At 42.0% G+C, this 26978-nt stretch overlaps 2 protein-coding genes across 4 annotated transcripts in view; one reads left to right on the top strand and one right to left on the bottom strand.

Annotated features, from left to right (window-relative positions):
- The window catches only part of MLH3 (mutL homolog 3), a 26617-nt gene extending 7606 nt beyond the window's left edge, over positions 1-19011 (top strand). For 2 of the 3 annotated variants that reach the window (XM_048484932.1, XM_048484931.1), the window contains exons 3-13: positions 664-762; positions 2895-2965; positions 5967-6071; positions 6891-6963; positions 9160-9231; positions 10369-10477; positions 12970-13129; positions 13580-13603; positions 14672-14750; positions 15279-15430; positions 18069-19011. In XM_048484932.1, coding sequence (XP_048340889.1) covers positions 664-762; positions 2895-2965; positions 5967-6071; positions 6891-6963; positions 9160-9231; positions 10369-10477; positions 12970-13129; positions 13580-13603; positions 14672-14750; positions 15279-15430; positions 18069-18155 — 1031 coding nt within the window. In that variant the 3' untranslated portion in view covers positions 18156-19011. The remainder of the gene's footprint in view (positions 1-663; positions 763-2894; positions 2966-5966; positions 6072-6890; positions 6964-9159; positions 9232-10368; positions 10478-12969; positions 13130-13579; positions 13604-14671; positions 14751-15278; positions 15431-18068) is intronic. The other variant, XM_048484933.1, reaches the window with a different exon arrangement.
- EIF2B2 (eukaryotic translation initiation factor 2B subunit beta) lies at positions 17200-26978 on the bottom strand. Its single transcript, XM_048484935.1, has 8 exons — positions 26751-26978; positions 24638-24758; positions 23436-23584; positions 22418-22581; positions 21601-21696; positions 20707-20844; positions 20262-20328; positions 17200-19304 (listed from the first exon to the last, which is right to left on the bottom strand). Exons 1-8 carry the CDS (start codon positions 26920-26922, stop codon positions 19147-19149), a joined length of 1065 nt encoding a protein of 354 aa, XP_048340892.1. The 5' UTR covers positions 26923-26978; the 3' UTR covers positions 17200-19146.

Here is a 26978-nt window from a genome sequence, read left to right as displayed (position 1 = left end):
GGCATTAATTGGCACTAGAGGGGGTGCCAAACTCCAGGTGGGGCCTCCAAGAATTAGAGCTAATCTCCAGGCTACAGAGGCCTCTTCCCCTGGAGAAAACTGCAGCTTTGGAGGGTGGAATCCATAACATTACACTCCAGTGAGGTCCTTCCTTTCCCCAAATTCCCACCCTCCACAGGCACTGCCCCCAAATCTCCAGGAATTTCCCAGGCCAGAGCTGGCAGCTCTAGTGTTAGTAGAGACCATGGTATCTCTGCCCAATGAAACTGGCGGCCAGCCAGGAAAGGAGCAGGGAGGAGCTGCCGTGACCAAGAATCCCCACACGTTCTCTGCCTTTCTGCATCTGCTGTGGCTAAGAAAGGCTGGATGCCTACAGTGCTAAACCTCTGCCGTTAGGAGGAAAGTAAATCTGGGTGCCAGTTTCAGACCACAATCTGGGAAGCTGCTGTCCTGTTGCACCTGAACAGCTCATGTGTGCTCTTCCATAGGAACTTCTCGTAATACAGTGCCTCTAACTTTCTTTCTCCATTGCAAAAGGTGTGATTCTGTTCTGGATTTTTTTGCAGAACTTATCACAGTTTGACCTTTTAATAGTTAAAATAACAGGATGAATTTGCAGACTTGTGTCTGTAAGAGTATCTACAGAAGCATTCTTTCATTTAGGGTTCCAGAGCAGATGTCATCCTTTTAGAAGTGAGTTTATTGTTCCCTTCCTTCCAAGACGGCACAAAGAGAGGCATTTGGCAAGCCAAGATTTCAGAGGTAGGGCCAGTTTACCAGGACATAGAGTGCTATGTGAAATAAAAACAAATCAAAGAAGTCTGCCAGCTGTTCCAACAGGAACTTGGAATTACTCAAACTCTGTTAACAATGGGACTTGTATAACTCAATGTGTGAAATTGGAAATAACTCTATTAGGTCAAAGTCAATTATTGAGTGAACATGGATAGTGTGGGATGCCCAGTTCCATGCCAGTCTCTATCTGTGGCTTGAGGAGAAATTGCTTAATCTCCTCTTTTGAGTATGCTTTCATTCTGAGTTGGAAATGACATCAGATGTAATTTTTAAAAATCCAAGCAATGTTGAGTCATTGTTCAGGTATGCATCTTTTTCCAGTGGGAACAAAATGAGCTGCTAACTTGGTGTTCTCTTAGGGCATGATGCAGGCTGGAGAAGGAACCAGATGCCATTTTAACAATCCTTTCCAAAGTTTCACGATTCCAAATGGGTAGTGATGTTGCCTTTCAGTGGGTAAAATAATAGAGACTCCTTTTACGGCAAATTTGACAAAGATTTTGTGAGCTAGAGCCCACTTCATTAGATGCATGAAGTGTCACATTCAGTTGACAAGGAGAGTTATTATGAAGAAAGCCCAGAAGGCCCCAGTGGCCCAAGAAAAAGTATGGTGTGTTGCATTGCAGAGCTCAGATAAAAATGAGACCCATGGATAATGCAAATTATTTATTCAAAATGCCCGTAGTAGTCCTCTCTTACCTCTTGATAAACTATATGATAAGTAGAATAACTCTGAATAATATACATATAACCTGTAAAGAAGAACAACTATTATTTCTAATGAGTCAACCATCCCAAGTTGAATCCAACTCTGATAGTATCAGATTTGCTTATGAATTCCAGCTTGGCCACATTTCAGTAGTCTCTTTTCTATTTTTATCTATTATTGAATCTCCAGAGAGACTCAAATGGTCCCCCACTGCTTTTTAAAGTATCCGATTTGTCAGTTTGTCTATCTTGCATAGACATTAGGGATGTGCATTCAGATATGCCAACTTTTCAGCTTTTTCACAGGCCATGTAAGGGCATGGGTATGGGAATTTTTTAAAAAAAATTATTAATAAAAAATTACAGCCCATTTGTGAGGCTTGCAGTTTGGCTTTAAATTTTTACCCTCCTTTAAACTTACCTTGGTGGTCTCTGTTGGGCTTCTAATAGTGTTCTTCTGTGCTGGCAAAGGTCTGGATTGCTCTGGAAGGAGCAATCTTCTGTTGCCCCTTTCTTGCCATTTGGTTGGTTTCCAGGAAGGAGGGGGAGAGTCTTGGAGGGCCAAATACAAGAGCTTGCTGCAGCTTTCCTATTTGCCCAATGGCTGCAATGCATTTTGTATTGTATTTTTGTTAGGCTGCTGCAGTCCTGCAGTCTTTCATTGGAAACAATTAAAATCTCAATTGGGTAGATGGGGCACCCCCTTCAGAGGCCCATAAAATGGATCCCCCCTGACCCAAACTTGACCAAAGTTAAGGGTTCTTCTAAAAAGAGTCACCTGCATCTATGCTGCAAATTTGGTGCCTCTACCTTGAAAAACAGCCGCTGAGAGCTCCCCCCCCCCCCCAATTCCTCATAGACTTTAATGGAGCCAAATTTTTTGGATATCTGAAAAAAGCTGGAAAAAACTGTTTACTAGTATGTTACTTCAGTGAATATGAACACAGAGTTTTTGCAGGAACTAGTCCCTGAATTTGTATTTCCACTGGGTGATCCATTGTTGCTGGGGAGTAATTGCTTTAGAGTGGGTGAGGGGGTCAGACTTGAGTATGCTAGGATCAGCATACTCCCAAGGCCTGTGAAAGGGAATTCCATCTTGCAGATATAAATACCAGATTTTGCACCTGATAAGTTTTATTTGTTAGCTATATTACTAGTGATCTTCTGAGTTACTTAAGTATCAGCTTGGGAGATGATGGGAAATCTAATCCAACACTTATTTTTTCCTTCTCTGAAGTGCAATAACTGCCTAGTTTGTGTATTTGCAATGAAAGAACTTTGTTGATGTTCTTGAAACCTGATAGGATATTCAGTTTTCATTTATACTGGAGAAACATATGAAATATGAAGCAACCTTGAAAGTTCAAGATTGCATTTGTGTTCTGTTCTAGATGCACAAGGAGAATCTCTCCAGTCTGTATTTTCAGAGTGGGACAATCCTGTGTTTGCTCGCTGCCCAGAGGTGGGTGCTATTCATTAGCAATGATTTTGGGGGAATTATTCCATGGTTGTATTCTGTTGTGATTTTTTTGATGGAAAAATTGCTATTATTATATAAACAGCAGGGACGTAGGTATAGATTTTTTATGGGGGGGTTCAGGGGTGGGGCCACACCCCCACCCGCCCCTAGTGCATGGCCACGCCTTCCCAAGCCCCACCCCTGGCCTAGCGCTTATAAAAGCAGCTCTTTGAGGTCGGGGATTGCAGACTCCCCTGCCCTGCCCTCCCCTGCCCCTCCCCTCTGGGCAGAGGCATAGAGGGAAAATGGAGCCTGGTGCAAAATCTGAGTTTTGCACACACACACCACCCGGGCAGTCACTGTGATGCTGGAATCCACCCCCAAACAGCATCACTTGCAATGTGGCGTAGTGGTTAAGAGCAGGTGCATTCTAATCTGGAGGAACCAGGTTTGATTCCCTGCTCTGCCACTTGAGCTGTGGAGGCTTATCTGGGGAATTCAGATTAGCCTGTGCATTCCCACACACGCCAGCTGGGTGACCTTGGGCTAGTCACAGCTTTTCGGAGCTCTCTCAGTCCCACCCACCTCACAGGGTGTTTGTTGTGAGAGAGCAAGAGAAAGGAGATTGTAAGCCCCTTTGAGTCTCCTACAGGAGAGAAAGGGGGGATATAAATCCAAACTCTTCTTCTTCTTCTAAACTGAGGACCTCAGATTCTCCCTTTAAATCCATGCAGAAGGAGGTGGATTTAAAAGGAGAATCTGGGGAAATTTGGGTGGTGCCTGCTGTCAGGGGTGCAATGGTTAAGCTAGAAGCACCAAACTTTCAGGGTATCTTTAGGAGTCTCTCCTAATGATGCCACCCAGGTTTTGTGAAGTTTGGTCCAGGGGGTCCAAAGTTATGGACCCTCAAAGGTGTAGCCCCATTTCCTATTATCTCCCATTGGAAACAATGGGGAATGGGGGCACCCCCTTTGTGAGTCCATAGCTTTGGGCTCCCTGGGCCAAACTTCACAAAACCTGGGTGGTATCAATAAGAGACTCTCCTGATAGTACATCCCAGGTTTGGTAAAGTTTGGTTCAGGATGTCCAAAGTTATGGACCCTCAAAGATGTAGCCTTCATCTTCTATTAGCTTCCATTGAAAACAATGGAGGATGGGGCACTCCCTTTGGGAGTCCATAGCTTTGGACCCCCTGGACGAAACGTCACAAAACTTGGGTGGGATCAATAAGAGACTCTTCTGATAATACATCCCAGGTTTGGTGAAGTTTGGTTCAGGGGGTCCAAAGTTATGGACCCTCAAAGGTGTAGCCCCCATCTTCTATTAGCTCCTATTAGGCACCCCCTTTGGGAGTCCATAACTTTGGACCCCCTGAACCAAACCTCACCAAATCTGGGATTTAGTATCAGATGAGTCCCCCAAACAATCCCTGAAAGTTTGGTGCTGCTAGCACAAACAATGCGCCCCCTGCAGGCCAAAAACCGTAAAATCACTAAAATGTTTTAAAAACCCACAAACGGGTGGGCGGAGCTTCGGACATGAATGGGGTTTTTTTTCAAACCCGAGGGAACCCCCCCACCCCCTTACCTACGTCCATGATAAACAGTTATTCTATATTGGCCCATAGATTTTTTTCCTGGTCGATGAGTTTTTTTTTGTATGATCACTGCATTTTGGTAGTTGGTGCTATTAAACATAGCAGTGTATTATGTTGCTTCCAGTGGTGGGATTCAGCAGGTTCGCACCACTTCAGCAGAACCGGTTGTTAAAATAATGCTTGTAAACAAATAGTTGTTAAATTATTTAAATCCCTGCACCGGAACCGGTTGCTAAATTATTTGAATCCCAACTTGCTACCTGTGATGTTACATGGCAATGTGGTTGCTGCTGTAAAGCTAACTGAACCCTTACATGTGGGTTCTGTGAGTCCATACTGCAGACACTTGTGTGTTCTTCTGGTTTACAAAACATTCAACCAACATTAGATCCTCCTCTGCTGTCAAAAAGCCTCTTGCGTTGATGAAAAATTTCCTTTCTCTACAGGAATCCAAGTAACTAATGTCTGTACATACTGTAATTCTAAATTATGTTTCTTTTCCTCATGAGAAATATTATTGTTATTTGCAGTGCTTGTATTTTCAGTGCTTGCAGCTGAATCTAATGGAATCTATTTCCATTATGGAATCTATTTCCAAATCACTTTATGGAATCTATTTCCAAATCACTTTAACAGAGATGTATTTGTAAATGTACAAAATTTGTGCTGAGGCACACATGCATTTTTTTTCTTTGACTGCATTGCCTTTTTTCAAACTTTGAAACAAAGTCTCAGTATACAAGGAACTTCACTCTTGAATAGGTGAGTTACCTTTAACATGCATGGCCTCATTAAGTGATGATGTCGAGTAACAGTACAACAGTACAAGATCCTGTTGTGATGCATGCCCTAGTAACTTAGGTTAAGACTACTGCAGTGGGCTCTCTGTGGGACTGGCCTTGAAGAGTGACCAGAAGCTACAATTAGTGCAGAATGCTGTGGCCAGATTCTGGCTGGAGTGGGTTGAAGGAACCATATCACTCCAGTCTTGTTCCACCCACAGTAGATCTCAATTTGCTGCCAGTCCCAATTCAAGATGATGGTGCTGACCTTTAAAGCTTGATACCATATGGGCTGCATACTCCCATATCAAACTGCCCAATCACTATGATTACCTTTGGAAGACCTGCTTTAGGTACTCTTACCATCTGAGGCTAAACAGATGACCACCCAAGAAAGGATCATGGCACCAAGATTATTGAATTCCCTCTCTAGGCAGATTAATCTGTCTCCTTCTATCATGGTCTTCCACCAATGGGAAGACTTGATTCTTCCTCCTGTGTGTGTGTGTGTGTGTGGGTGTGTGTGTGGGGGTGGGTGTGTGTGGGTGTGTGTGTGTGTGGGTGGGTGGGGGGGTGATTTCTTTTGGGAATCCTAAGATGTTATTTGATATTCTTTGTTTTGCAGGTTGCTCTTAATGTGAGTAGCGAACAGGCTGACAACCTTGCTGTGAAAATTCATAATATCCTATATCCTTACCGGTTCACCAAGAACATGATTGAGTCAGTGCAGGTAAGCCTAAATGGGAGAACTGCAGCTGTCACTAGACAAAGAACATTGTCTTCATTGTTGTTGAGATGTAGATTGGTACAATCCCAGGTCTTCTCATTCACCTGCACATTCTCCATAACAAATGCTGTCATGTGCCAGCCATTCTGCGACTTACTCTGTCAAAACTGGACTGGACTGTTTATACTTTTGTCTGGTTCTTGTTCTTTGTTCTGCAAAATGAGGCAACATGCTTGTTGTTGAGTCTTCTGGCTTTGCTATTTAATAACTCTTTCCTTTGCCCCCTCACCTTCTTCTGTTTGTACCCCTGTATATATTTCTTCCAACCAAGTGTAACTCTTCATGTATCTGATAAAGTGGGTTCTTGCTCCTGATAGTTTATACCATAATATTTGTACTTAAGGTGCCACAAAACGCTTTGCTATTTTGGCTGCAACAGGTTAGCACAGCTAACTTTCCACAATGAATGGTTAGACATTTAGACAACTCTAAAGTCTTCTTGCTGAACGATTACATACTGTATTTCCCCGAAAATAAGACAGTGTCTTATATTAATGTTTGCTCCCAACGATGCGCTATGTCTTATTTTCAGGGGATGTCTTATTTTTCCGCTCCACAGCTGCATGCTCTGGTGTTCTGTTCGACGGGCATGCTTCCAAACAAAAACTTTGCTACGTCTTACTTTCGGGGGATGGTTTATATTTAGCACTTCAGCAAAACCTCTACTACGTCTTATTCTCCAGGGATGTCTTATTTTCGGGGAAACAGGGTAGTTACTGTTTGGAATTTTTGACAAACAATTATCATTTTAATGTGTTACAGATCCTCAATCAAGTGGACAACAAATTTATTGCTTGTTTAATCAACACTAGGCCAGATGAAAACAAAGAGACGGGTAAGACTTTTATCCCCTCTGATTTTTTACTGGCCAAGGAATGGGAACAGAAAATGTATATTAAATAGGTCGAGTAGTCCACCTTCCTTAATATAATACAATATAATACAATATAATACAGTATAATACAATATAATTAATATAATATAATATATGCTGGAGTTTATATAATAAACAAACAAATAAATAAATAAATATTCCTGTTGTTTCCCTGCCACATTAGTTCATGCCAGTTCTTACAGATGTACTGACATGCACAAGATCTGAATTGAAATGTGTGATCTTTCTCTGCAAATATTTTAACAAAACAGTATTTGTAGGAAGGGGTGAGCCAAAAGCCAAATCCTGTGCTAGACAGCACTTGCATACAACTGACTAAGTTCAGACTGAAGCTGATGACAGACATGTAAGCAAGGCTTTCCCTGACACTACTATGTGAGTAGATTGGCACCAAAAAAAGAAAAGAAAAAAAGGAAGAGCACTTAACTAACATTCCAACAATGTCAACTATGCTGTACAAATTGCAAAATATATTGCTTTCAAAACTCTAAAAATGTTATTAAAAAATAAGCAATGCCATTCAGCAAATGCACTGATGGTGTCAGTTCAGAGCAGGATAACTAGAACAAGTTCATGCAAATTAGCTTAAATTTACACGCATATTCAAATTATGAGTCATTTTGCCATATCAATAAGTGAAATGTTGCCTAATGTGTTGATTGAGATGAGGACAGTCTGCCTCATATGAAGAGAGCCTATGTAGTGTTGTGGATAGAATGCTGGACTAGGAAATCTTTCATCCCCAGGGATCCCCATTTTTACCATGACTTATTCTCCCATTTTGTACATGTGTACACCTCAGTGTGGACCTATGATTTATAGACAAGCCTGAATTAAACTTATATAAAAAAAACAATGAGTCATGCCAGGAAAGGAATGAAAGGCAGCTCCTCTGTGTATCGTGCAAATACACACTCTAAGAGGGAGTCAGCTGAGGGCCATTTCCCCCGAGGACCTCAGAGCTTCCTCCCTGATAATGTGATTCTAACTAACTAATCCAGTCAGTTTCATCATCACCCTATGTTGGTTTATCACAGTTGAGAACAGCCCCCATGCCCAGCTTTCTATCCAAGAGCAGGCCAGAGGCGTACATAGGATCACCCATGTCCCTGGGTGCATGCCTTTCGGTCACGTGACAAAATGGCATGCGGCCCAGCCACATGCCACCACGCCTCACCCCCCTGCAGGAAACTTGGTGGTGGATGACTGCGGCACCTGCCTGGGCTACCCACCACCCCCGAGCCTTGCCCTCCAGCCTCTGTGCAGGCTGGCTTTTGTCCTCCCCAGGCCCTGGGGATGGCAGGAGTCAGCCTGCAGAGGGGTGGGAGGGGCTCGGTGTGAGCCTCGCCCCCGCCCCTGAGTGGTGGGGGGGGGCACAGGGGGCACTCAGAGGAGGTGTTGCTCCCAGGTGCCATTTCCTCTTGATACGCTTCTGGAGCAGGCTCATATTTCTTGTTTTCCCCCTTTAAGTTTTATTCCCCAATAGGTAGGCAGTTGTTCTAGAGAAAGGTTATTGTCTGTCATTTACTGCCATTGCTCTTTCCTTTCTGTAATTTTCATTTCCATTTTTCTATTTACATAGATTAATTTGGTTCTTTTGCTGTTTATAAATAAAAACCCTTTCTGCTGAATTGTCTTAATAGTCTTTTCCCCATCGTTTTTCTGAGTGTTGATCTGAATCCGGACCTTGGTATGCACAGGTTTAAGATCTCAAGTATATTAAAGTATCAAAATACATGCATTTTTCCCTTGCCGTACGTTTTTCAACATAAAGATGACAGGAGATTTGAGAATTCATTCGCCATTTCCTGAACCATCTTTGTTCTAAAATGCCTTGTTTGGGTACCTAGTTCTGTCCCCAAGGTACTAGAACCCAAATGGAGCATTCTAGAACAAAAATGGGCCAGGAAATGGTGGATGAATTCTCAAATGTCCATCTTTATGTTGAAAAAGGTATAGCAAGGGGATGCCTTTGCACATTATAGTTGTGGCTGGTGGATGGGTTTGGGAAACTCTCTCAGTCTAGCCTAGCCTAACCTCACAAGGTGGGAATAAAATAAAATGAAAACTGTAACACATTTATACTGAAAAGAATTGTAGAAATAAAAATAATGATCTTATTTTTTACATTTCCAGATGGGAACCTTCTTGTGCTGGTGGATCAACATGCTGCCCATGAACGTATCCGCCTTGAGCAACTTATCACAGGTACAGATTCAGTGGGTGAGGGTTTCATTACTGACAAAATAATGTGGAGGAAGTACAAACTGTATCTGATCAGTTGTGCTAACCATGTAATTAATTGCAGAGAGCAGGAATATTGTATTAATTTGATTTGGTACTTGCTTAGGGATGACCAACGTCCCCTTCTCCCAGTGATTGCAAAGCGTCTGCTGGTTTCTTTTGTTCTCTTTTTACACATCATATTTTTAGCAGAATGCAGATTGCTTAAACTGCCTACAAGGGATGCAACTGTTTCCAGCCTCAGGAGATTCTGGCCAAAACTTCATAAAACCTAGCAGAAGTACATTGTGCAATTAACAGTTCACTGACCTCTTTGTCAACAAGAGCTGTGAATTTTCTACAGAGGAGAGTCCAAGAGAAACTTCTCTGGTTGTGACTTGGCAGCAAAAGCTGCTAAAGAATGTGAAATGCCCTCTGGGACTGAGGGAAATGTTTGTAGCAGGGTTTAGTAATAGAATCACACACTTCTAACAGTTTGCTCTGCTACATTGTGAGACGGTCATCACAATATATAGTAATTTGTTGAAGAAGAGAAGAAGAGTTGGATTTATATTCCCCTCTTTTTCTTCTGTAAGGAAACTCAAAGGAATTTACAAACTCCTTTCCCTTCCCCCTCACAACAAACACCCTGTGAGGTGGGTGGGGCTGAGAGAGCTCCAAAGAACTGTGACTACCCCAAGGTTACCCAGTTGGCATGTGTTGGAGTGCACAAGCTAATCTAGTTCACCAGATAAGCCTCTACAGCTTAAGTGGCAGAGCAGGGAATCAAACCCGGTTCTCCAGATTAGAGTGCACCTGCTCTTAACCACTACACCACGCTGGCTCTCAGTGTTGTAATAAATGTTGCTTATTAGGGTGACTGAAACTGATACTGGCTGGGAATCTGAGTGTGTTAAGAAGCCTGTTGCTGAAGACTGAGACTAGCACAGAGAAAATTTCTGTTTCTTACTAGTACAGGCATCCTGTCAATTTTTAGAGAGTGTGGCCATTTCTTATTGCAATACATGTGCTTTGTTCCCAACTTGAGGAATGTGGGGGACAGACAGCAAGGATGGTTCCTGTATGCCAGTTTAAAAAACAATGAATTTGTTCTGCCCTCAGATTCCTATGAGAATCAGTCTGAAGCATCAGGTAAGAAGAAGTTGTTGGTCTCCACTGTGTGTCCACCACTGGAAATTGAGGTAACAGAGGAGCAGAGAAGACTCTTATGGTTAGTACTAGCCACAGTGTCAAATATATTGGCTGTATTTTCAGAGCCAACACTGGAGCTTTCCCCCTTCTGTGCTGGAAAAATTATGCAGTTCACCAGTTGCAGGGTGAAAGAGAAAGACAAAGCTAAGGGAGTCAATTGCTGGACAATAACTTGTATTTAGCCTACTGAGCAGAAGGTTGGGGTGAGGAGGCATGTTGCCGCCTTTCTAAAGTTTAAGAAGATGTCAGGAAAAAAGAGGGGAATTAATTGTTCATTCTTTCTGCTGAAGATAGTACGAAAAGAATGAGGCTCAGGAATATATAGCAGAGCCCTAGAGAAAAGGCCTTAAATAAGAGCTCCTAGGTTTTTCTGTGGTTTGTGTGCCGAAATGCAGTGCTTTTTCTGAGTTACTTCACAATATGATTTTCCATTTGCTACCCTTCTGTAGTTTCTTTGTCGCTCCTCTGTGTTTCTCCAATTGGTTCAAAAATGGTTAGACAATATATGGAAAAACAAAAAGGAAACCAGAGAAGGGGCAACAAATGGAAAATAATGTTCTAAAGAAGCATGGAGGGAAAAACCCTTTTGTTCAGCCCTCAACCCATGGGAAAACCTTCATGTGAAATTCCCTAGTGTAGTGAACAGCTTAGGTAAAATGTTGAATCCTGTTATTCAGATATTTGCCAAAAAAAAGTTTGCATAGAGATGTATGTTTTTTAATTTTCTGCAAGCAAAAAAAGGGAGGATCCTTCATTATACTTTGGGAATATGTGGTAATTGATATTTGATAACTTTCTTACTGGGAGGGTATAGCCCAGCCTTGTCAGATCCTGGAAGCTATGTAGTGTTGGTCCTTGGATGGGGGACCACCAAGGAAGACTGTGCAGAGGAAGGTAACGGCTAACCACTTCTGCTTCTCACTTGCCTTGAAAGCCTTTTGCTGGGGTTGCCATAAATCAGTTGCAACTTGATGGCACATATGAATATATGTAATCATTCTCTTCCTCATAAAGTAATTGTGGAGACCCTGAGCAATATTTCTCAGCCAAGTTTCAGGTTTACCAGTAAGATCCTTGTATTCTTAAATTTTCAGTAAAACTGCACATCTGCTCCAAATCAATTAATTTTGTTTGTTTCTTACTCTAAATTTGATTAGACTATGACCTATGATGCATGGAACACTTACCTCAGAGCTCTTCCCTGTGCAGTGGAGTTGTAGTGGGGTCTCCTCGCATTTCTCTATTTACATATGAGGAGGCACCCCACTGCATGGTGCACAGCTTGTCTTCTTAACTCTCCTGGGCCTCTGCTTTTCCTGGTTCTCTTAACTCCACCCATCTGCTCACTCTTAAAGGCACATACCTCATCACACCCAATGGTCAGTAGTCTCAAGATTGCTGGCTTTGTTAAAGCCCTTTAAATTACTTTTATATTGATATTGTAGCTCCTTTCAAAAAATACCCCCCCCCCAATGAAAGAGGCAAAGCAATTCTGCTCAAGAAGGGGACCATATCCTAGAAATGATATTCTCTCCCTCCCCCTCACACACACATCCTGCTGCTGGTGCTCCCATGGGAAGAGAGAGAGGCTTGTTATTTTGATATTCCTTGGTATTTCAATATTCCTGAATTAGATCTGCCATTATTTTGATACATCTAAAATGGTACAAATGCTTGAAGTTGAAATAAAGTTTTACAAAGCCCTCCTGATCATTAGGGAGGGCAGAAGTAGAGCAAGGGAGGTGGGGTGGAGCCAAAAAGCCCAAAGCAAAGAATAATGCAGGACTGTTTCTTTTATCTTCCCTGCAAAGCCGGGGGAAAGGTTGCTCTTTGCCTGCTCTCACAAACAGTGGAGATTATGGGATCTGCCGTGCTGTGAGTGTGAGAGGATGGAAAAGGTGTCCGTAACAGACATTGTGCCCCGAAAAGAATCTCCCTTCAGTGCGGGGCAGAACACCAGTGTATAATCAGCCTATATCAAAACAAAATTGCAATTAAAATGATAAGCGCATATTAATTTGTTATTTAAAGGATCTACTACATTAGTTCAAAGCAGATATCACCTTTTGATGGAAAAAGGAATTGAGCTGTGAACGAGTGCACCCTAAATAGTCTCTGTCATGGATATGCTTCCTCTTCTGCTAAAACTTCTGATTGTGCACGATCACTGGTTTTCAACGGACCCTTGCACAAACAGGAGTTTTAACCGAAGAGGAATCATGCTTCACTGCAGAGACTATCCTGCACAAATAGAACTCATTCATTAGGATCCAAGCCAGTATTCAAATCGGCAAGAACCTGTTCTCTGTAAAAGATACTCAGGGTATTTATCTCTCACTTCCTTGTGGACAAACAGTTCAGCCGATAATGTGGGAGATCCTTTACTTTATCACGTTTTGTTTTTGAGAAACTGTAGTAACCATGACTTGGGATTTTAAACACCTAGAGGAAGGGGAACATTTGGGGCTGATCTTCCATTTCTGAGGCTTGTGCTTAAATTTTAATTTGCAGGTGCTACCACAAAAGTCTAGAAGATTTAGGCCTTGAGTTATCCTTTCCAGAGAACAATCCCTTGCAGATTCTTGTGGGGAAAGTGCCATTGTGTTTTGTAGAGAGAGAGGCCAATGAATTGCGCCGTGGAAGACAAACAGTGGCTAAGAGCATTGTACAGGTGAGAGGGAGATGCCAGAAATGTATTGAATAGGATCCAGTGTTGCTTGAATGGGAAAGACACTGCAGTTCCACTTGTGCAAACAGTAACGCAGCAGCAGCACATGATACTTTCCTTTGCATTTAAACAAGCTGAGGGCAGCTACCGTGAACCACAAGGAAAGACAGAGTATAAATGTTTTAATAAATAATGTGCACAAATTTCCTTTAAGAAATACTGGTCATGCTGACTTGGACGGGATGAAAACTTTAATATTGTATTTGTGAATTCATTATATAGAGCACTTCTTGGTCTAATCCAAATACTTTCCCTTGAGGCTTCTAGTGTGTTATATTTATATCCTCTAAGTGGCATGTGTAGATTAATTGTAATGATAACCACAGTGATGGATGGTGTAAATGAAAACAACTACATTGGACTGATTTGCACCTTTTTACTGTTTTATTTTAGGAGTTCATTCGAGAGGAAGTTGAGGTATGTTATCTTTTAAAGAAGAGTTCAGAATTGGGTAGATGTCCACATTACCTTCCTAATGCAGGGATATATGTTTTAGTTCTTGATTTAGACTCTTTCCAGCCACTGCCAGGTCAGACAGAATTTGATCTCCAGCATTCCCCCCCCCCTCCCCCGTGAATAGCAGGCACAAGAGTCCCCAGTCCAGATTTGGACAACAGTTTGAGAGAAGCGGGCAAGGTGGTGCAGTAACTCCCCCTACCACGTTGCTTTCCAGATTGCAAATGATACTTCCTTAGAGCTGATGTTTGCGTTGTTGGGGAATCAATTCCAGCATCCTACAGGCAACCTATAGCCTTTCTCAGTCAGGACAAATAGCAGCTGTCCTACCTAGTGAAGTATTTTGAACGTTGAAAGGATAAATGCTTAATATTGTTACTGTTGGATCAGGGGGATCTAGCTGTTTCAAAGTTGATATTTACTCTGGCTCACTGATAGGAAGGAGTTCACTCTTTTCTTTGGTGTGATAAAATGTAGGCTGGCAAGATAGAAACTTCCAAAACAAGTACAATAAAGAACAATCCATAGAAGGGAGTAGAAATATAATAAATATTTTATTATATATTTATATATAATTAATAAATAAAATAATTTTTCATAAGTTGTATATATCTGTAAGCTGGATAGAGAGAGTTTTAAAAAGTATGCAATATACTACATGGATTGTTCAGATTCTAAATCAGGTGGGTGGGAAAGAGGATAACTTAGATTTATGTTGCCTCATTTGCAGGATAACGTGTAAACCTTCCTTAGTCTGCATATCAGAATCACTAGTGATAGGGACCAAACGGAGTTGGCTCCAGGACATTTGGGGGATTGTAGGCAAGATGGCAGTTATGAGCCCTTCACCCCACTGTTAGGAATGAGGTCAAAGAACGGCAGCTCAACTGCTTCAGCAAAGGGGGTGCCAACATCTGCCCTGCCTCAGTGGTGGCAGCAGGTGGCACAGGAGGAACCATCTCTAATTGGGCAGAGGTTTTATCAGTCTTCTTCTATGAGTGAGATCATGAGTGGTCTTTCTGCTTTCAGCTACTACAGACCACAGGAGGAGCACGAGGAACACTACCACTAACAATCCTGAAGGTTTTGGCTTCTCAGGCTTGCCATGGTAAGGAAACTACTCTCTGTGCCACGTAACTTTTTTTCACAGCTCACTTTCTAGTCCACTCAGATACCTCAAGGATAACTTTGTTAAAAGCAGACTCATAGAAATTGTGACAAAATGGATACTGTAAACATCATTCTACCATTAGGGTCTAGCAGTTTTGAACCTGGGCCAGTTCAGTAAATTCCATGTTCCCTGAGGTAAATAAAACAAACTGCCTGTGGTGATGATTCCACCACAGGCATCTCTGATACCTCTTACAGAAGAATCTGGGGGAATAATATTATGATTTTTTGTGTGTTTTAGTTATGTGAATCTTCCATTGTTTTTGGAAGGTATCTATGAATACCAGACACTGGGGAAAGGAGATATCTTTAAGTCTGACTTGTAAATCTGATCTGGCAAAGCAATTCTTATGTTTTTCAGCCAAGAAAAGGCTGGGCTCTTTTCTCCTTTTTTCAGCTTCAGAGTTGGAGGGAACTGCCCCTGCGTGCAGAATTTCAGTTTCCATATTTCTCCCTTCTCTTGCAGGTGCTATTAAGTTTAATGACACTTTGACTTTTGAAGAATGCTGTCAGCTAATGGGATCTCTGTCCTGTTGTCAGTTGCCCTTCCAGTGTGCTCATGGGAGGCCTTCCATGCTGCCTCTTGCAGATATAGATCACCTGCAGCAGGACAGTCAGGTATGTGTTATGAAACTGATAAAAATGCACAGGATGCTTTAACTGAGTGTGCTTGTCCTGTACAGATCTCACATGAACCAATACCAGGAGCCGGTTCTTCTCGTTCAGTGATAATTGTTAACTGAGGGACCTTTCCATATGTTTAAACGTGTAGAAATGCAGAAAAAGGAAGAACAGGTTTATTTTTGCTTCCTGAAAATGTTTCATTAAGTAGAAAGGATAATGAAGCATGATGTTTCCCAAAATATCTCCTTTCCAAGTGGACCATCTCGGTGGGGATATCATTCTGGCAAGACCCCAACTGAAACATAAGGCTGTGCTTATGTGGTATAAAACCTTATTTCTTGCAGGATAACGGACCATTAAGTAAAATACCAGACTCGGAATGCCACGGCAGACAATACGTCTGAAGTGCTGGATTTTGCACCTAGGACTTCAGAATTAAAATGCTGACTCAAAAAGGTTGGGGACCCCAGTGCTAGAAGCAACTATCGTCCTTCCCTGCACCAGAAGAACAAACAGCAGCTGTAGGCGCTGTCTGTGCTGAATCTGCTCCAAACCTAGCTTGGCACTGCACCATCCCCTCCCCCACTCATCCAGAGCAAGAACGTCAAGGGGGATCTGAGCAACTTTTTGCTCATTTTCTGCACTTTTGGATCAGATAGTGCCTGCAAAATAACTTTTCATGAGCACAGGACAGAAAAAATAGTTTTCATAACATTTTACTAAATACTACTTCTCCCTCTCTCATCTAGGTGTGTGCCATCAATATATCTAATGCTCAGCATGTTCCAATCTGTGGATACTTAAATCTAGAAACTGGACCTGTGAATTGACAAGACAGGCCTTTCTATAAACCTGAAAAAAGCCCCAGCATTGCAGAAAAATCTGAAATCTTAAAAATTTAAGTTGGGGGTTAACTCTCTGGCCAAATAATATAAGTGGCACCTGTAACTTTAATGCCCAAAGTAACTATTGCTAGGCAACCACAACTGTATTTCTAGCTTTCAAGCCTTGGGTTTTGTCAGCAAAAAGGCAAGGGCAGGGCCCTTGTAGACTTTGAAGGACGACTTGTGCCAACCCTAGCAACTACCAGCAGACGCCTTTATAACTCCCAAATTGCATGACTTAGCCAGTACTGGTTGCTTGCTACTGTTCCTCAGCAGCCACCCTACTAAAGGCAGTGTGGTGTAATGATTAGTTACAGATTAGGATTTGGGAGATTCAGGGTTGAATCACTCTGTTGTGGAAGCTTATTTGGTGAGTTTAAGCCAGCCATGCACACTCAGCCAAACATACCTCACAATGTTGCTGTTAAGGATAAAATGGAGGAGAACGATGTAAGCTGCTTTGGGTCATCACTGGGAAAAAATAGGAAGTATATATGAAGTAAATGAATGATAAATATAGCTGAGGATGGGGGAGCAAATAAAAGGTATGTTGTTTGGTGGATGGACAGGAGAGGAGCCAGGGAAAGGTGAGGATATGCAGGTTGCCCAGAAGAAGGAAAGAAGGAGCCATCTGGGGAAGCAGAACCCTGAAGGTTCTGCACTATACAACTGGGCCCATCCTGGCAGCCAACACTGTGGAACTGGAACATGGTTTTCCCAGATGGATGCTACTGGGGGAGGGAAGGCTGAACACTGGGAACAGATAAAAGGTTGGCTGGAAGGAGAAAAGAAAGTAGGAAAAGAGGCTACGTGGGCTTTGGCCTATGGGAAAAAATAAAAAAATGGGGAAAGGGGAAAGGAGACACCTCTCACAAGCCCTTGTGGGTCCTTTGCTTGTTTTGCTTTATTTTTTGAATGTACAAAAAGGTACATAATTTTCACCTTTACAAATTACTTTTTAGGAGAGAAGATCTTTATAAGTCACACAGTGTTCTGTTCCCCAAGTAAACTATATTAGGTGCCCTGAACAGAGTGGGAGACTCACAGATAAAGTTGTAACAGTTCAAAAAAAAGAAGAAGAAGGTTTAATTGCATTGAAGAATTAAGACCCTAACTCCTCCCAGGGTCTGACTAAAATGAAGTACTTGTTTGATTGGAACAGCTTGAAGCTTGAGACCCTGATTCTGCCTTGACTGCTTCCAAGAAAGTCCACTTTGTCTGTGCTTCCTCTTAGTTTCTTCAGTTTCCTCTATCTGGACCCCGCTTTCTGTAACACCTTATACATAAGATATATTACAGCCTTCCAGCTGTACTGGCACCTTAGACTACAACTAACTGGAGGACTACTGGGTAATAAAGAAGACTGTAAGGCTCTTGCGTCTAGAGGGCTTCTTAAAGGGACAGAGTCTAACGAAGGTTCCCTCCCACAAAAAACTATACAAAGATAACTAAACCCATTCTAAGAGTCAACTGAGGCTTAAATAAAGAAAATAGTGAGGGTGTCTGGGGAGCATGACACACAGATTGTCATTTATTGTACATAAACCGTCCAATCACGTTCTTAGCATAAATGGCCTGGTGGGCCACTGCGAGTAGCAGAGAGCTGGACTAGATGGACTTTGGTCTGATCCAGCTGGCTTGTTCTTATGTTCTTATCCATTTGTTTAGAAAATAATCATAAATAGGATTCTGTACTATCTGTTGAAGCATGCAGTGTCATAACATTAACTGCTCTTTTTTTCCTTCAGCCCAAGCCCAATCTGGTTAAACTCAGAAAAATGGCTAAAGCCTGGCAGCGCTTTAGGAAAGAAACAGATCTCACTAGGAAAACGTGAGCCCTGCCGCCTCAGTGCTTCCTAGGTTTCAAGCAACCCATCTCCAGCAGCTCCTCCTCTGAAACTGAAAGCGGCGAGGCCCAGAGAGTGGCCTTGAAAGCACAGCAACAGAAAGCAATTCAGCATTCTGAATGCAGGAGGAGCCCAAAATGTGGTACTTCAAAGATCCCACCAGCCGGAGGCAAAAACTAAGCCCTGTTTTCCTGGGGAACATGGCAAGCCTCTATCTTGCATTTAAAATGTGTAAGTAAAGACTGTAGAACAACTGTTTTAATCAATATGACACCCTTTATTCTGAGGAAGCAGCAGCTATCATAAAAGGGGACCACATACTCGGCCACAGTTTTGATTACAACTTTTGCTTAGGCCAAACAACACTACAATCTGTTCTAGTTTTGTTTTAATGTCATCTGTTGCTTGAATTGCATTCAAATGCTAATTAGTCACAGTGAATCAATACAGGCATCAGAACTAAAAAGGGCTTTTTATGCAATGAATAATCACAGCGATACATCGCTATCTGCAAGTTAAGGCAGTCTGAGTTGCCCTTTCTGAAAGGTGTAAAACATCCTCCTTGCATAAAACAAAAATGGGTCAAGAAGCCTGACTTTTTGTTTACAGGTCCTGGTGGAATTGAAAAGCCTCTTCCTGCCACCCAGATGCTGCTGCAAAAAGGGACCCCTCATGAGGGCATTTAACAGACTGAGGGCAGCTTCTATCGTCAGTAATTCCTTTTACAGTTAAGACAGTTATTGAGCTGAATCCAACACTGAATGTTATGCAATGATTCTCAGAGAGAATATTTTCAGGGAAATAATTGTTGTATATCATTTAATAAAGTTGAACAAACAGAGAAGCACTTTTGCTGATGGTGAAAAGCACGGCCAGGGGACAGCCTGTTTTGAAGACAGCAATGTCTGGTTTTGGTGCATAATGTTTATTTACTTATTTCTTCACGGAAATCAATGTATAAATGTATTTTGTGAGTAGTTCAGAGTTCCCGATCATCTGGGTGATAGAGCTCACTCATGAGTCGATAAATGTAGGAAGGAGCATTGCCTCCAATGTTCGAGATGAAGAGAGTGATGAGTTCAGGAGGAACGTAGTCAAAGACTGGACAATGAACATTGACCTTAGATAAAATCTCTCCTGGAAGAAAAACAATGGAAACTATGTTGAAAAGTGAGCAGAAGAGAACAAAAAGCGACCTCACCTTTTAACTGGCACCGCTCCTTCATATGATATGCGAAGAAACAGCCTGCCCTGTATGCAGTGGCAAGGTGGCAAGACAAACATCCTGCCAGCTGTGCCTTATTATTTGGTCGTGGAGGAGCAGAATCCTGCATGTGTTTACCTAGAAGAAATTCTCACCAACTCAAGAACAGATTTGCAACATTGTAAGAGTGTTTATGATTGCAGTTATGAATTCTGTCCATTTAAGTGATCAAACTAAACCTTCCAAGTGGCTGTGGCAGAAAATGCCATCAAGGTGCAGCAAACTAGTGGTCCGAAGGATTTTCAAAGCAAGAGATAAACAGAGATGACTTGCCATTGCCTGCCTCTGCAGAGCAACCTGGATTTCCGAGGAGGGTGTGTGTGTGTGTGTTCTTCTATCCAAGTATTAGCCAGGACCAATTCTCCTCAGCTTCTTAAATCTGATGAGACTGGGCCAGCCTCAGCAAGTGGTATATCATTGCCCAGTCAGATCCTTGTAGGGAAGTTCACACTCTCCTTAAAGACTTCAAAATAGAAAACCCACTAAACACGCTAACCGTTTTCGACAAGGTATATAACGTTTCATTACAATCATGCACCAGTGCATGTTAGAGACTTAGCATAATTTAATTGTACATTAGTATGCTCATGTTCCACCAAGTCCCTATATAGTATGCAAGTAAATGTGCCAGAGGAGGCCAAGCTATGATATTTTTCAATCAGTTAAATAACAGAGCACTTGATAGGCCAAGTAGCTGCAGAAGTAAGGCACAAAGTATTTACTAAGTTATCCTGTAAAAAAAACTACTTTCTCAGGAATTTCAGAATCTCTAAAAGATAACATCATGGGTACATCCTCTAAGAAAGACTTAATAAACAAAGGATGTTTACCTTCTATGAAAGGCAGTACTTCCTGTGGAGAGACAAACTTATGGAATGAATCTTCTTCATTAAGGAACTGAAAGACAAAACATCAAAGGCAACATCATTATCTTGTGTTTGACAACCCTCCCACAGAGCCTGCTGCCTCCACAGTTTTAAGAGCACAACAATTGCAGGTGTCAGGATTCCAAATCTGTTACCCAATACCAGTCTCTGCTTATACATATGAATAACCCTGGCAGCCTCAAGCACGATAGTTGTGCCAATGCTCTGCAGTTCTATCTTGGGGTGCCTCCTCTTTTCAGTTCTTACTCAAAAATTGTGTTGCTTGCACCAAAAAAGGCTTCGTTTAGTCTACTGTCATATTTCTCCTCCTCCTGCACCTCTTACTTGTTTTGAGCTTGAGTGCGACACTGGATCAGAGAAATACCTTTTCATAGGTCAAGGCACCTACCTGTGGTGTGAGCTTGAACATGGGTGCACAGACAATGAGAGGAGTAGAGTGGTGTTTGCTTGCTAATGCCAAGGTATGAGTCCCACTGACAGCTATCAGTGCACCATTGGCCAAGATAGTCTTTGTCCCAATAATAACCTACAAAATAAAAAACGAATGTTAGGAAAGAGTGCGCAAAAATGAATTGGGGTGAAAGAAAAAGTGAGTTTCGAATTCTGTAGCATGACATGTGGTGATGATAACGATAGTCATATCCTTATCTAGCATTCCTAGATGGTGGAATAATCTACTATGGCAAAAAAACCACCCCACTTTGTTACAGTTGTAAGACTGAGGCTGGTTTCCAGTCATTTGAATCAACAAACTTTCCCCTTGATTATGTCACAGGTCGGACATCATGTAGGCTAGCAGCCCACCCTGTTCTCTTATTTTAATATCTCCAAAAGTAGGAAAAGCTGTCTGTTAGGAGGTTGCCCAATTATTGGAAATGCTGTCACCCAAATATACATATTCCTGTTAAGAAAAACAATAACTTCTCCAACAATAGCTACTTTTTTTTCAAAACAGACTTTCTCTTCATTCAGTGGCTTGGATCAGCATTCTTGTTCCAACATGTTCCTTAAACCAGTTTGAGGGGATGGAATTTCTTTTAGATCATATGTTCTGAAAAGAATAATCTTGAGTGTGTTTGGCCATTTCAAGATGTGTGAAACAGATCTTTCCCTTGTGATGGATTTGTAATATTCAAAGGATATTAAGATATACGTTGGACCAGAGCCCCTTCTACTTGCACTCCCTCTTTTCACACTGCCATCAAGGCATAAGCAAACGGACTCTCTAGGTTTTATCTGGAGGAAAGAGAAGCACAGGAGCAAGCAGCCTGCTCATACCTACCTTGTTGACTCGAGACATAACAGCAAAGATGGCTGCATCACTCATGACTGTGGTTTCTATATCCTCTTTGGCCAAACGAACAGCCATTTCATGGCCCTGCCCAAAAAAAGAGAGGAAGAAAACTGAAGACTGTGGAGGGGAGAGGCCGGGCAAGTAAAGTCACACCATGCAAAGTCACACCATGCAAAGTCACACCAATGGTCCCTCCAAACTCAGCATTCCTTCTATCAACAGGTAGCCTTAGCGCAAAGGTAACAGCCAGCTCCCCTTAACCCAAGCATCAGGTAACCAAAGTCTGAACAGGGAGGCACACTTTCAGCTGCTTTTGCTGATCTGCGACATCTATCCTTCCAAGCATTCCCCATTGCTTACAAAAATTAATGCTAGTTACTATTATAAAGCCACATGGCAATGAATTCCATAGATTCATTGGGTTTTATATGAGGAAATGTTTCCTTGCGTCTGGAAAGTGCTGTTTATCTTCTTTGAATTTGTTTTTCAGACTGTATTTTCTCATATTTAATTTTTTTATATGGCTCAAAATTATACAAGTTTAATATTATACCTTAGTAATTTTTCTTCCTACATCAAGCTGTCTGACATTGTCTTGCCTGTCCAAGTTAGAAGCTTAATCCAGCAAAACACAACACTTCCTCTGGGAATACCACTTGAAGCAGTATCCCCTGCTGGAAAAGGTGGCCAGTCCTCCCTAGCCCAGTTTTTGTATACACAGCCTATTAATTCCCTCTTAGGGCAGATAAAAATATAGCTGAGGCAGTCCTTGGTAATCAGCAGCAAACAGCAAAACAGTCTTCACCTGGCAAAAGGGTGCACATTCAGCCACAATGACATGGAACTTCCTCTTGCGTGCTGCCTCCTTCAGGAATGCCTCCACAGTGTGTGAATAGCCAATGGTCATGATCACCTCATTGGAGTGGATGTGCTCCAGTGCCTGCATGGCAATATTGTCAGTTGTACCCTCTACAAGAAAGAGTAATTCATCTATGAGAGGAGAGCCAGGTCCAACGCATCTTCACTGAATCAACTAGAAACTAGGACCACAGTTAAAATAGCTTGCAAACTTTCACCTTTTCCTACCACATCTGAGTCTTTAACCTAATTATACTGATCGGGTCTTCTGGTATTAAGGCGGCAAAGCACATGCATTGAATTCAGAGTATCAGCTAAGCAAACATCTAAGGTCTGCAATCACATTATGTCCATTCTAGTTTTAATGAACCTTGCAACACACAGTTATTGTTTCTTCCAAGAAAATCATACTTCCCTATGACAAGTCTTGACAAAAGTTCTTTGCCTCCAGAAGTCAGCCCAAAAATGTAAGAGCCAGGCTTATTTTTCAGTCTTCATGGTTTTGTTTTTTCATGATTCTGTTCTCTAGTCCTAGGTGCCACAATGAAATTTCTAGGCACCACGGCAAGCAGGCATCTAGGATTTGTCAAGCCTTGCCTTGTTATGCTGTCCTAGCTGGGTTGCAACTGTGCCACTCACAATTAATGAGCACCTGTGTCTTCTGATCATTCTACTTGTCTCCTTTCACTGCCGATCAGACAGGTGGGAAGCCCTCGTAGGGCTCTGGGATACAAAATTTCAGGAAGACTCACTACTAGAACCCATTGAATAGCCTACTAAGACATGGCCCATCTAGTTTATTACTGCCTGTTCAAACTATCAGTGGCTCTGGGATATCCGATACTTAATACCTAAAATCTTTTAATGACAGATGCTAGTGATTAAACCTAGGGTCTTTGACTCCCAACAGCTATGTTCTACCTTAACAGTACAGTCTTCCCATTACTTCTGCTTGCATCTCTTACCTAATTCAATTAACAGCTCACTAATAGCTTCAATTACATTGGCCCTGAGTGGGCTGTAATGGGTATTGAAGTCCTCATTGAGACCTCCTGAGGTCAGAAGTTTGTGTAGCGACTCCTGCTGGTCACTCTCCTCACTGCGTCCTCGGAGCCTGAGGAACCAAAACCAAGAAAATATTACCTTCCTGGAAGAGTAGGGGAGATTAGGAGGAGCATGTGGCTTCCCACCAAGGCAGTTAAGAAGTCATATCTTTTCCCTACCCTGAGGAGCAAAGCTGAGAAATATCCTTAGTGTGTCAAAATAAAAAGAAAGCAAGAAATGTGTTTAAAAAGAGCCCCTCCCTTCAGGTCTTAAAAAAATCTAGCTTTTTAAACAGGTTGTTTTTTAATCTGCACCTCTGAACAAAGTGGGGGAAAGACAATGACTGTACCAAGAATAAAATATACTGCTTTGAAGGTTTTGGGACTGCTTTTGAGAGCTAACGTGGTCTAGTGGTTACAGTGTTGGGCTAAAGCCTGAGATTAGATCCCGTTGTTATAAATCTCACTGAGTAATTTTGGGCCAACTATCCATTTGTTGTGAGAGGTTGTGTAAGGAAGGGTGAGGGAAACCACATATATACTATATTGCTCAAGATCCTTGAAAAAGCCGGGATAAAAATGATAGCCAGAGAGAGACAGAGGCAAAGCTCAGAAGAAGCTTTCTGCCATTGTTAACCAACTGAAGAGAGACCATATGGTTATACTTATAATTTGTTTCAAGAGACCAGGAAGCCAGTGAAGTAAATCTTAAGTATATTCAGATGTTTTAAAATCCCCAACCATTATCAAAATATTATGCGCACTAGAAACTGAGCTTTGTGTCTTCACTTCAAATCCAAATGTTATGAGCAACCTTATCCACATTTGCTATTAAGGAAGAGTGTTGGGCAAAAAACAGCACGTGCAAAGCAGTCTTAACTAAAGGAAATACTTTATCGGGCAAAGAAACAGCGCATATACATGGGAATAAAACTCAGCAAGAAACTTTAAGGGGGTCTCCTGCAAAAGACCTTCCTACAAAAGTCTCTGGTTGTCTATATTTTACGTCATTGGCGAGACCGCCTTTATTAGAAGACGTGGTTGGATTCTGATCACGAAAGACCACCAATGAACACATTAATCTCAGAGAACAAGGACATGGTAGACAACAGAAGCCGCTTTACCTGCCATACTCCTCACGAATTATCTTCAGCACCCGCCTCACCATGTTGCCCACAGTGGTCTCAGATGGCTGCGCTGCAGTCATTCTCTTACCTTCCTTACGAATCAAATCCATAAGCTCTCCTAAAGAAAGTAAGGATGAAGATCTAGTAACTCACTTTCAAACTGCAGGATTTGCCCACTTACTTCCAACAGTGCACATTCAGAAGAGATTTCCACATATTCTATTTCTCTGCCTGTCAATACAATTAGCAGGGAACTACATGGCTATGTGGCATGCTCCTTCACCTCACCACTTTTCACACAAGTCAGTCATGAAGCAAATGTATCTGCCTTTATCAGGGATACATTTCCTGAGCTCCAAGTTGTATGATATAGTACTGACCTAAAAGAACAGGAAGTTGGCATTATAGAAGCAATTCTATGTTCCAGATCATCTGCTGTGAAACAAGGAGACAACTATCAACTTTGTCTCTTCTTTATTTTCTAATGAAATATGTCACTTTTAAAGTGGAGGATACTCCTTATACCTATGTAATCTTGCAAGCAAAATCTTTACTACTGAAACTACAAAGAATTGATCATATATAAACTTTTTTTAAAAAAATCCTACACTCAGTCTTTCTGCAAAGTCAGAATTGACTTTATTCAGTGGAAAATAGTATTTGTTCTATTTATTTATAATCCGTTTTTCTCATTGAGATTCAAGGAGCACTACAGGACAGTGCAATCAGATAGTATAAGGCAACTTGTGAATGATGCAATAGAAGTAGGATTACAGAATTAAAGAACAATGCAAACAAGCTATCTAAGGCAAGGTATACAATAAACAATACAGAAAGTGGATTACAAGATAGAAATGGGGCCAAACACATAAAAGTTTCCAGTAACACAAAATGCTAGTAAAGGATGATGGGACAGTTTTGTTTTGTCTGTGGTAAAGGAAGGAGAGTTTCCTTGCAGAAAATGAAGACTGTGAAGTTTTTGACCATGGCTCCAACAGTAATTTATGCCAACATAGTAGATAAATCTGGACTGCAATGACTTTCTAACTCCAAGTATACCACAGCCAACCAACCTTATCTTAGAGGTTGTGTTAAAAGGTAGAGGAAATCAATTTTTATGCAATGCAAAGGTTTGCTCTTCTGATGTTACTTGCAGTTTCTGAAACATTTCATACAGCTTGACAAGATGAGCTTGTTAATGATGATTAATTTTCCTCTGCATTTGACCCTTGACCCCTCCTTCTATCTGAGTCCCCCCCTCCTCACACGACAAACCGTGCAATCTTATGCAGAGTTCTAAATCCACTGAAGAAAGTGGTGTACCTCTGCTTAGGATGGCACTATAAATGTCCAAGTTGATGCACCTCACCAGCGATTCGGAGGTCAAAGTACTCCTTTCACTTGTGCGTTGTCTCCTTCTCCACAATTGCACCTTACAGAGTTTAGGTTTTTGCACCCTACATGACAAGCTGCACCCTGCCAAAATTCCCTCTTCTGTAGGTGCCAAAATGAATAGCTTGCCCTATTAGTGCTTTAAAGCCACAGCCTTCCATGATGATTTTTCAAGAATGTGTTAGTGTGTTGAAGTAAAACTCGAATCCAATGGTACCTTAAAGACTAACACCAGTCAGACCTGACTTAATCAGATGTGTGAAACAAGGTATCAAAACAAAGTCCTACAGTCTGCCTTTCTACAAAATCCGGTCGACTTTATTCTGTGGGAAAAAATAAGAACAGAAGCCACACACGCTGCACATCTACAGTACAAGCCTACCCAGAGTTACTCCACTCTAACCCCATGGTGAGCTTAGACAGGAGTAACTGCAGAGGATTGCATTGCACTCCTGCTGAAAAGTATGGACGCCTTATATACTTCAATTGCTGCTGGCCATAGCAAGGCGAAAACCAAACTATTGTTTAATAGATTCGAGTGTGTGTGTTACAGACTTAAAGATATATTCGGCCAATAATACATGCTCAGGGAAGCTGATCCCACTGAAATAAGATCCTCAGCGAAGAAATGACAATGGTCCCTGAAGGATCAAGAATGCGAAGAGCATCTTTCAGCAAGGCAGTCGGGGGAGCTCAGACCTCGCACGGCCGCTCTCACCCGCATTGTCCCAGCGTCCGTGAGCCACGATCCTCCGCAGCAGCCCTACGGTTTGCCGGGCAGCCTCCTCTGAGCGCGGCCGCTCCCCGCCCCGCTTCAGTAGCGCCACGAAGTCCTCGATCTGGCCGGACAGCTCCGACTCCTTCTTCGTCGCCGCCGCCATTCCCGACATTTCGGCGACTCCGAAGAGGGGGAGGGGGAGACTACTCAGCGGCGGAACTGGAAAGC

Source organism: Sphaerodactylus townsendi, linkage group LG02, assembly GCF_021028975.2.
Source record: "Sphaerodactylus townsendi isolate TG3544 linkage group LG02, MPM_Stown_v2.3, whole genome shotgun sequence".
Lineage (NCBI taxonomy): Eukaryota > Metazoa > Chordata > Lepidosauria > Squamata > Sphaerodactylidae > Sphaerodactylus > Sphaerodactylus townsendi.
Note: the sequence above shows the minus strand (reverse complement) of the source record. Positions and strands in the feature narration are given on the sequence as shown.

Coding starts and splice junctions, on each gene's coding strand:
- EIF2B2 (XM_048484935.1), bottom strand. CDS start 26,922: ATGTCGGGAATGGCGGCGGCGACGAAGAAGGAGTCGGAGCTGTCCGGC. Junction 24,759..26,750: donor CGGACGCTGGGACAATGCGG/GTGAGAGCGGCC, acceptor TACTTTCTTTAG/GAGAGCTTATGGATTTGATT. Junction 20,845..21,600: donor TTATGTCTCGAGTCAACAAG/GTAGGTATGAGC, acceptor TTTATTTTGTAG/GTTATTATTGGGACAAAGAC.